General features: G+C 41.3%; 1 protein-coding gene across 1 annotated transcript in view; it reads left to right on the forward strand.

Moving 5' to 3' along the window:
* LOC306793140 (zinc-binding protein A33-like) overlaps window positions 1-7,312 on the forward strand; it is a 7,666-nt gene extending 354 nt beyond the window's left edge. The window contains exons 3-8 of the mRNA XM_079290614.1: window positions 4,638-4,947; window positions 5,093-5,188; window positions 5,270-5,500; window positions 5,603-5,625; window positions 5,852-5,970; window positions 6,159-7,312. Coding sequence (XP_079146740.1) covers window positions 4,638-4,947; window positions 5,093-5,188; window positions 5,270-5,500; window positions 5,603-5,625; window positions 5,852-5,970; window positions 6,159-6,670 — 1,291 coding nt within the window. The 3' untranslated portion in view covers window positions 6,671-7,312. The remainder of the gene's footprint in view (window positions 1-4,637; window positions 4,948-5,092; window positions 5,189-5,269; window positions 5,501-5,602; window positions 5,626-5,851; window positions 5,971-6,158) is intronic.
* The last annotated feature ends 3,756 nt before the right edge of the window (window positions 7,313-11,068 follow it).

Below are 11,068 nucleotides of genomic sequence, written 5' to 3' on the forward strand. Positions count from 1 at the left end.
GACGGCAAAACATGCGGAAAATAATCTGAAAATGATTGTGCAACAAAAATATGTGACAAATAAACTTAATGGGCATTGTTATGACGGGAAGGTTTGGGGAATTTCCAGCACAGTTTACTTTCCGTCACAGTATCAGTTGGTTTCTCGTCTTGTTTGACTTCTACCCGCTGTGCCGACCCCCTCTCCTTCCGGCAGCAGACACAGGCCTTTACCCTGCTGCTCAGTGATTGACACATTCTGGCAGAATAAATTAAAACCTCAAGCTGTGACAGATCCCGAAATAGCAGGAAGCTCACGCTGACCTAAAGTCTCTAGTGCCACATGTCAGCAAGCTTAAAAAAACTTGGCAGAACATTCTGCACAAAGGAAGCATGTGCAGGTGTTTGTGCGTTTCTGGTGCATAAATACTGTACATGAGTCAACGAGCGCTAATCTACGTTGATGCTTTACCTACACTTGCAATGTCAGCAATTAATCCCACAGGTGGTCATTTTCTCCATAAACTGAATCAATCTGGTGCAGTTTCTCTGCTTTTTATTAAATCTTGCGGAAATCAATTTCAACTTGTTCAATTAAACTGAAACCACTTTGGAATTTGAAGGCAGTGGCAGATGGATCTATTTTTTTCAGCCAGCTGTTCTCCGGAGGGTGACTCTGGGGTGGGGGGCTAAGCCCCAAGATGTTTAGTGGCGTAGGACTGCGGGTCCCTTTGCCAAGTCACAGAGCTCCTGGTTCTTGCCAAGCAGGGGGTGGGTGAGAGAAAATGCCGTTTAGCTGGCTGGTATTTATAGATATGTTAAGAACTTGTGCTCAGGCCGGGCCGAGGTGCTGACGACGTAAAACGAGAGGACGCTTCCAGAAGTCGAGTGTCAGGGCACACAGATAAAAATACCCAGTGAAAGATGGGCCTGGTCATTAGTGGCGCAGTCTGGCATGTGACATGGCAGCATTTCAGAGGTGATTTACGATTATTACTACAGCTAACCTATACATCTCCCTTTCCTGCCCCCACCCTCCATCCCAAATTGGTTTGCCAAATGGAATGGTGCATGGGGTTTATTTCAGGGGCGCAGTGCACAGAATTTTAGACTTTGGCAAAGTGCCGCAGTTGGGTTTCATACTTTATCACATTATCAAAAGAAACACAAAAGCGGTGTTTAAATCATCGAGCCTGTTAATTAAGATGGCGGTGCACGAGTCGAATGCATGCTACATTACTACTCATGTTTCTGACCTATGCAGGTGCAAGGGTTCTTTTTATGACCATGTTAAAACAGCGCTGATTTGCACATTAAAATGATGCATTAAAATGATGTGAGAGATAGAGAGGGAGGAATAATGAGCTCATTGCAGAACGCTGCCTTGCCTAATTGCCGGAGCGAGCTGCCACAGGGAGGAACAAAGGAAATATTTAACACATCGTAAACTCCTGTAATGTCCTGCCGAGGAGCTGCCGCTCTAGTTACACTTGCAACTTTTTTTTGCTGACTGTCCGGCAACAGAAAGAGACAACATGATTCAGTAAAAGACAGCTAAAGCAAAATACCAATTGGGCCTTTTCTCCATGTTTTAGGTTTCTTTGTCGATAGCCTCCCGTCATCATTGCAAAAAATATTTGTCCCTTTATTCTTCAGAAACATATAAAATAAGGAATCAGATGGGCAGACAGTGGATTTCAGTCTCAGGTACTTCCAACCGTCATGTGGCAGGAAAAGTTCTATCGATTTCAAATGAAGACGTTAAACATTTAAAAGCTTGACATACGCTTTAAGAAAAAGTGTTCTGGCATTAACACGCAAAGCCTTTCAGACATAATCAGAGCTATTTATCACGTGCAGAACATGACTGATGTTTTCTTCTCCTCATCTGAAATAGTGTGTATTGAATATCGAGCCCAGATTTCGACTTGTGTAGTGTTTCTCAGACAGGAAAGCTGTGCAGCTGAATGCTGTGTTACGGTAACGCACACAAATGCAGCACTTCTCTCCAAGAGTCTGCAGAGAAGTGCTACAATGTCTCGCTGAATTCCTTCCCAGTCTTTTTTGTCCCTCATGGCAAATGATGGAGCATGTGCTTTACTCGCCGAGATGGTGATCAAGTGTGTGAGAGCAGTTGAGGGAAGAGATGGAAAGAGGGAGGGAGAGAGAGCGAGAGAGAGAGAGAGTGTGATTTTGTCCCACATTTAGCTTCCTAGGAGACTCCTCACTCGAGTGGAAGCATGATAGAGTACAGTACGTCCCACATAGATGTGTACACCGTGTGTCTGTGTGTGAACACAACAAGTACTGCATGTGTGTGGGTTTTTCTTTGGGGGGGGGGGGGGTATCAGGCCAAGGAAATTAGTTTACCATCAGCTGTGCTCTGGCTTTCATTCGGTCCCAGCCGCTGTCCAGTATTTCTTCCAGCTCCCTCCACCTAATGGCGGCTCAGGGCGGTTTTACTGCACCACCCTCGGGAGGCTACTGTGGCCAGATCCAGAACATTTGGCTTTATGTGGATTGAATGTTTTATGGTTATGGACATAATATTTAAGTACAGGAACAGTCTCACATGAATCCACCCCCGCACCGCTATCCTCAGCCCTAATAATAATTACACCAGCATATGAAAGGTAAGAAAAGTCTGTCGGAGAGCACACAGTTATGTAACTGCTCATACTAAGCAGCGGTGGAATGTAACTAAGTAGATTTACTCAAGTACTGTACTTAAATATAAATAGAAGTATCTTACATGAGAATCTTTTTATACTTCTACTCTACTACATTTCAGAGGGAAATATTGTAGCCTATAGGTTTTCTTTCATTGCAATTATTTGGCAGTTTTACTTACTTTATAAATTAAGACATAATATCTGAAACCACTGGTCAATTAATCAATGGATGGAAATTGTATTTTCACAAATGTGAGGATTTGCTGATCTTCTTTTTTTATTATTTTGATTCATTTTTACAAACATATTGAGGTTTGGACTGTTGGTTGGACAAAACAAACATTATGAAGGACTTTGGACTTGACAATTGGGACGGCATTTCTACCAATTTCCCAAATTTTCACAAACCAAACAAACCATCCATGAATGGAAGAAATCATCAGCAGATGCATCTATAATTAAATGCATGAGTAATAAAAATCTGATGGCATTTTTATGAATTGGATATTTTTACTTTATATACTTTAAGTACTTTTTACTGAGTATTTTTACATTATAGTATTAATACTTTTACTCGGATCTGAATACTCAAGTAGGACAAAAATGTAACTGTGTGCGTGGATTTATTAAGTCTTCTCCTTTAAAGTCTGTATGACAGAGAGAGAGAGAGAGAGAGAGAGAGACAGAGAGAGAGAGAGCGAGAGAGAGAGAGAGAGAGAGAGAGAGAGAGAGAGAGAGAGAGAGAGAGAGAGAGAGAGAGAGAGAGAGAGAGAGATCAGCTGATCGCATGGTGCGCTGTCATGTTAAAACAGTTAGCCTTTGATAGCTATTGCTGCAGGGGTCAAATCATGTGTGATATTTACTGCTGTGAGTTCAATGTGTGTAGCTTATGTGTGTGCATGAGAGAGAGAGAGAGAGAGATGCCAAGAAGAAGGAAATCAATTATAAAATGTGAGTGTTTGGTACATGTGAGCAAATCTCTTTGCATTCGTTATCACCCCAGAAACAGCTGATATCATGTCCTGCAACTGAAAATAGCCTTGCTGTGTCTTCAAGATTGTAAACTGAACTTGTTAATGGTTCACCATGCATTGTCTGATGTTATTGCCACCATCTACTCTCACCACTGAGCATTGATGAGGTATCTTATAAATGTTGAATACCAGCTAAGATCCAAGTGTTTCACGGGAATTCTTTATAAAATTGGGTCCCATTTAGGGAAAAATACCAGCAGGATGCAGGTTTTTTCGCATGTGGTCATAAAGACATATGTATCCTGTACGTATCGATCTACTGAAACAAAGACACCCTCTCCACACCTGTGGAATCCTGGGGAACCTGATACATTTTATAATCATTTTAAAAGTATTGAACCCTAGACATCACATGTTTTGTGAAGTTTGAGTTGTGATTTTAGATTAAATGATGTTATGTTATATAATCACAGTTGATAGAAGTCATTTTTCACCAACGTCTGAGCAGTGTATTAATCATTAGATTATCACACCGACACAAAGAGTGACCGTCATCTGATCCGTCTTGCAGTTTCTAGTTTAATGTTACTCTTCTCTCTTCTTCATCACCGGATGAGGGTGTTTCTAATGTGCACAGGGCAGGACGGAACTGCAAGAGATTTAAAAAAATAAAAATAAATTAAACTCCTCCTATTTTGCAAAGAAGTCAGGAAGTCAGCGCCTAAAGCAGCGTCTGTATTTGAAAACAAAACAAATGAGGAAGGGAATCTAAATAGGACGCGTTTTATGCAACAAGGGGTTTATGAGTGTTTTTGGTTTTTTGGACCTAAAAGTACCGAACCTGAGCACTGGCCGAGCAAATACGAGTGAATCTGTGAAAGCGAAAGTATTCTGACAGCCACGTGAGACATCAACAGAATGGCTGCCAACGCATCGCCGTCAAAAATGGATTATAGCTGCCCTGTGTGCTGCGATATATTTAAGGATCCTGTTGTCTTGTTGTGCGGTCACAGCTTCTGTAAGCACTGTCTTCAGGAGTGGTGGAGACAGAGTGGACACCAGACATGCCCGGTCTGTAAGCAAATGTTTCCAATGGCTCAGCCTCCACGTAATCTGGCACTGAGAGACGTTTGTGAGGCCTTGAGGCAAGAGAAGATTCAGAGAGCGAACTCAAGATCTACGGAGATCTGCACTCTGCATGGAGAGAAACTCAAGCTCTTCTGTCAGAAGGATCTACAGCTCATCTGTGTGATATGTAGGGATGCACAAAAACACAAGAAACACAACATCGTCCCCATCGACGAAGCAGTCAAACCCTGGAAGGTAAGCAGATATGTATAGTTTAATGAAACCACCGATAAATGTCTTTAGTAGTTTTTATAATTCTTTATATTGCACAATGCAGGCAAATGTGTTGCTAATCCACTGTTTACTCTGCATTTAACTTAAACACCTTTAATTTCTACAGGCCACACTCAAGCTGAAGATGATGCATTTAAAAACCAAACTGGGGAAATTTGAAGCACAAAAATCCAAGTGTGATAAAATGGCCAGCCACATCAAGGTAAGTCTCAGACATTCTGGTTATATCGGCAAAAAGCAACATGTGCTGCCTTCATCAAAACAAGGTGGTTCTCCTCCTCAGCTGCAGGCTCAGCAGACTGAGAAGACAATCAAAGAGGAGTTTCAGAAGCTCTACCGGTTCCTGCAGGCAGAGGAGGCTGCTAGGATGGATGCAGTGAGGAAGGAGGCAGCGTTCAAGAGCGTAGCAATGGCCATCAGGATTGTGAATTTGACTGCAGAGATCTCCTCCCTCACAGACAAAATCAAAGCCATCGAGACTGAGATGAAAGCTGAGGACATTTCATTTGTGATGGTACTGGTTACCTCTGTTAATTCATATTCTAATCTAAATATTGAATATTTAAAGTAATGTATAGGTGTTGATTTATTATCCTGTTTTCTCTTTATTTGACAGAATGTCAAATCCACCATTGAGCGGTAAGTTGTTTCCTGAACACCATCAAAGCACAGCTGAGTGACAGTCAGGGCCGATGGGAGTTCGGGACATTATGTGGGAATGATGCACTCTGCCACTGACATGTCAAATTACTGGAGAGGTCACTGATGATTTAGCCAGAGAAGATGCACCAAATAAAAAGACAACCAATGTGGGGTATTTCAAAATATTTGACTGGTATTTGGTGGCTGCTTAATATTCCTTCAGATCCCAATGCAACCTACCAGACCCAGAGACTCCATCAGGAGCCCTGATCGATGAGGCCAAACATGTGGGGAACCTGCTGTTCACAGTCTGGAAGAAGATGAAGGACATAATCCAATACAGTAAGAAGTGTTTCTGCCATATGTTGACATTTGAATCTGCAGTACCAGGTGACCAATGAACCTTATCAACAAAGAAACACCAGGCTGTTCTCTAAATACACAGTAATGCCTTAAGTTAAACTTTTACCTTTTTATTGTAATAAACATCGGACTAAATGTTCCCTTTTGTTTCTATATTTTCTCTGAAGCTCCTGTAACTCTGGACCCCAACACTGGGCACCCACTAGTGATCATATCAGAACACATGACCAGTTCAACAGAAAGCAGCAAGATGCAGCTGCTTCCTGAAAACCCAGAAAGGCTGCGGGGCAATGAAGTTCTTGGCTCTGAAGGCTTTAGCTCTGGAAAACACAGCTGGGACGTGGAGGTGGGGGATGATTGGACAGTTGGTGTTGCTGCTAGAACCAAGGATCCAACCTCTGTAGAGGTCTGGGGCATCTACATGTGTGGTTGGGCTGATTTGCTCCGTGAACTTTATCAAAAGTGTGATGTAAAAATAGTATCTGAACATTCATTTCCCAAAAAAGTCAGCGTGCAGCTCGATTATGACCAAGGAATACTGTCATTTTTTGATCTCGACAGGAAAACACTCGTACACACCATCAAATACACTTTCACAGAAACGGTATTTCCCTATTTCCGTCTGAATGTAAAACTCCTTCCAGCTGAAGTTTCAGTGAGGATAAGAAAACCCAGATAAACATTCAGCATTACTGCAGAGGACTAACAACAAGATGAGGCCTCATTTTGGGACCTTAAGCCAAAGAAATGTGAACAGTAATTGTTATCAATCATCACAAATAATTTTCCTTGTTCCAATTTGGTTTAGTCCGCCTTAAAGGGGCGCTGCAGTGATTTTATCAGACGGCAACCCCAAATTTTGTAAAATAAAGCCAATGCAGACGTGTTTTAATCTGGCATTCTCTCTACTGGCCAGCAGGGGCGGAGCCTATGGTAAATGAACTGGTAGGTTAACCCATACTAGGGACAAAAGGCGAATGCAACCGACTATTAGAGTTTAATCACGTAAATATGTTCTCAGATTAAGACAATGTTCCTGTTTTCAATATGTTTCCCTGTTGTGGGGGAGTTCTTCCTTATCTGAACTGAGGGTGTAAGGTTCATTTACAGATTTTCTTTTTTTTTTTTAGGTAAAATCTGTGATTTGGGGCTATATGAACAAAAGTGACTTAGCGTGTGCTTCAATGTCAGATAAAATGTATTTCAAGTAATTACTTCAAGAGCTCTTATGTGCATGCCAGCTATGGGCAATGAATAAAATAGTCAAACTTAGCTCTACAGCATCTGGTCTGGTGCGATTGCCGATCATGCAGGGTGTCTACAATAACGTGTCTCTTTTGATTGTTCTTAAGAAAAAGTCATGATGTTGAAAAAACAAACAAATAAACAGATATGCAGCTCTCAGCCAGTCTCAACGTCGTCATTAGGGATCTCCAGAGCATGCACGCATAGCAGAGAGATGAATCATTCTCTCTCTCTCTGACACACTCACACACGTAAGTCTGAATCCCCACACTGATACTGCATCTCAATGGTATTGCAGCTGGAATGCCTGCTCTGTTTTTTCAGCGAATGAAAGAATGAAGAAAAACAAACAGAGGGGCCAAATTAAAAGAGCAAAAAAAGGATTGAGAGAAGAAAACACACTGAGGTAAAAGGAGAGCGAGAGAAAAGAACGAAAGAGTGTCTCATCCACTTTGTATTCCTCTGCATGTTTTACATGATCAGTGTTTCTGAGTCTCTTCTTAGTGAAGGTTGGAGATCAAGAGCTGACTGACACAACATTTTCCCCAATTACCTGAGATGAATTTCGAACTTTACAAGTCAGTCATTAGAAAAAGTTAGAAGAGAAAGAGTCAGCCGGAGTGATTACTCACCTGTGAATTTAATCAGGCAAAGTGTACTTTTCAAGTTTTAATTTCAGTATTGGACACTTAGATGTTTTCATACTTTTACTCCAAATTGAATTCAAGACTGGGGGGGAATTTGGCAACTTGGCATCAATCCATCATTTTATAAGTAGGCATCTTCATAGGGTTCAATTTTCTGTTCGATTTCACATCGAACAGAAAAAATGTGCATTTTTATTTTTTTTTTAATACTTTTCTCTCTACAAATCATCATTCCTGTATAAACCATTACTCCAGTTCAAAGGAATGGCAGCAAACCAGCGTAGCCAACTTTTTTCTTTCTTTCTCAAAATCCCATTTGAACAATCAATCATTCGATGTTTACCAGAGAGCACCAAGGAGCCACTGAGCAGAATACGTCAGATGTTATGTTACTGGAAGTCCTGTTTTTCTCCTAATCAGATGAAATAAACACATTAATCTGGGGGATTTCAAAGTGCTGGCCATTGTTTTTGTAACCGGGTGGAAAGTACTTTTGTCCCAAAAACATTATGAGGAGAATCTATCACATTTAACAACAGTGATTTTAGCTAAACTAAAAGGCAAATCAAAGGTATTTGTGTGTGTGTGTATGTGTGTGTGTGTGTGTGTGTGTGTGTTCCACTCTACGTGTGAGAGATAAAGATGATGAAAAAGAATGAAACGGGATGATGGAGAGATCCAAGGCGGCCCATCTCCTGGTGATCAGAGGGACAACATGGCTCTGATGGGGCCAAAACAGTAAGCAGATATCAAGTTCAGACACAAATAGAAAGAATACAAGAGAGACAGAGAGATGTGTCAAAGGCCTGAAGGTTTGAGACAGAAGACACTCAGTAACTATTTAGTTTGACTTGACTTGAGGAGAAGACAGAGTGTGTGTGTGTGTGTGTGTGTGTGTGTGTCTGAGGAAAGATTCGCAAATATAGATGGCGGACCGGAGAGAGAATAACTGTGTTACACAATGCTGATGCAAGCATAAAATGTAATCAAATACGAGCAAGACGCCACAATTACTGTCGAAATGAATGCAGTGTATAATGCAAAGTATAGATTCAAGAACACACACTGGAAACTCACGTGTGCACTTTTATGTGGATGTTTTTCCATCTGCTCCTTGTTTTCGGGTCCCTTTTGGTCAGTTTTAGCTCACGTTATTGTGGTCTGGATATCTTCAAGAAAAGCCTGATGTTGTCATTTCTCTCTCTCTCTCTCTCTCTCTCTCTCTCGAAGGGTTTATTGTTTTGTTTGGCATTTATGTTTCGTTTGGAGGCAATCATTGAAGAATTTGAGCAGCACGTGTCCTCAGCAATCATAATCATGAAATCCCTACCGGTCTCACACACACACACACACACCAGACACACACGCACTAGGCCTGATTACTACTGGGTCTGGTCTGTACAATGTTGTAGATACAGATTGAATGTGTCAGTCAGGACCTCACAGGAGGATATCGGGAGAGATGGTAAAGGACGGACGGAAGGAAGGAGGAAAGGAAGCAAGGAAAAGGAAGTTTGATTTTTAGTAATGAATGAAGTGCACGGTTGAAATTTGAGTAAAAGGAGGCTGGATTTCAGAAACACAGGTCTGACAGTTAAGATCCTGTTCTTGTGTTCTACAAAATATCTCTACATAACAAAGTGCTTTGTTAAAGCTCCAGCTCCCTCTCTCTAACACACACACACACACACACACACTTGGATTGGCCAACCTAGATGGTCAAGTGCTGTGATAAAGTGCTGTCTAGTGTTCTCTCACTCTCTAAGCCCCCCGAGAGTAGATCAATACTCACTCAGCATCAAGTTACTGCTAATGTCTTCATGTTTTTAACCAGGCAGTGTGTGTGTGTGTCTGTCCCTGGTGTGAGCCAAGTTATAATTATCATTAAATGTCAATGAAGGCGATAGGAAGAGCTAGACTGCAGATAAGTCCCACAGCCCTGACTCACAGCGCCTCCTAAGGACCTTCCTTAGAAATTGCAGCCTCGGTAAAGGATGCATTTACTTGTGTGAGAGATAAGAAGGTGAATCATGTCATGTGGCAATGACCTTATGTGTGTGAATCACTACCTTTTGACTTGCAACGTCAATGAGAAGAAGGCCTTTACCTCATATATCCACCTCATCCATTACCAGCCTCCATTCAGCTACTGTTTCACGTCCACAATTATGTCGCTGAGGATAGTTAACACATTAATAATATATGTCTGTCTTGCTGAACCAACAGGTATACATTAACTTGAATAGATACTCTAGATAGCGATCAGTGTGATTCGCGGTTCGCAGGAGTTAAAGGAACATTTAATTAAAACCTAATTATTTTCATAGTTTCTATCCGCTATGACAACATTGTGCTCACAAAAGTAAATGCAGAGATCTGAGAGCAAAAAGTAAGTTTATCTGACAATCCGTCAGGTTTGAAACAAACCAATGGTTTAGCCTAATTAATTAAAGAACTCTGGATCGTTGTCGTACAAAGTGTAGACCTTCGTCTCTGGAGACGAGGGTTGAAGAGTTCGGGCCTGTGGGTGAGGCAGGAAGCATGAGGAGTCACAGGTGGATTTTCAGAAAGATTTAAAACTTTTATTTCGCCTACTCGAAGACAAAACTGACCCATGGAGCATCATCACCACCAACTCTAACACAAACTTTCTAAACAAATAAACTGCAAATAAAAGAAAACAGGACTTAGTCTTAAATACAGTCTTAAGAAATAAACAAAATCTCCAAACTAGAAATTCCAATCCCCCATGACCTGGGGAGGACTTGGTATATTCTGATTGGCCACTTCCTGCATTTAAGAGCTCTGTTTTTGTCGGTGCATCTTTTGCTTTTTTGGCCTTTCAAGATGTCCTTCCAGCAGCTCTGGTAACTAAAAGAAAACGGAAATTAGACCCAACTACAAAACTGAATGGTGCACGATAAAAGAAAACTGAATTTACTTCCAACAATTCGAAATATAATATGATTATGATGTATGAAACAAAAGCCAGTGTCATAATCATCAGCATCTGTTTGCTAATGTATGAGCAATGTGGTATAATTGTTCGGGCCGCTGCCACAAAGACAACCGGATCGAATACAACAGAAGGTTTTTATGCCACTGATCATTTCAGAAAGGCCACTGCGAGAAAATGGGTTCTTTGTTTTCGATGATCAAATTGACAAGAAATCCCAGATGTTTGT

The sequence above is a fragment of the Melanostigma gelatinosum genome (genome assembly GCF_949748355.1).
Source record: "Melanostigma gelatinosum genome assembly, chromosome: 19".
Taxonomy (NCBI): domain Eukaryota; kingdom Metazoa; phylum Chordata; class Actinopteri; order Perciformes; family Zoarcidae; genus Melanostigma; species Melanostigma gelatinosum.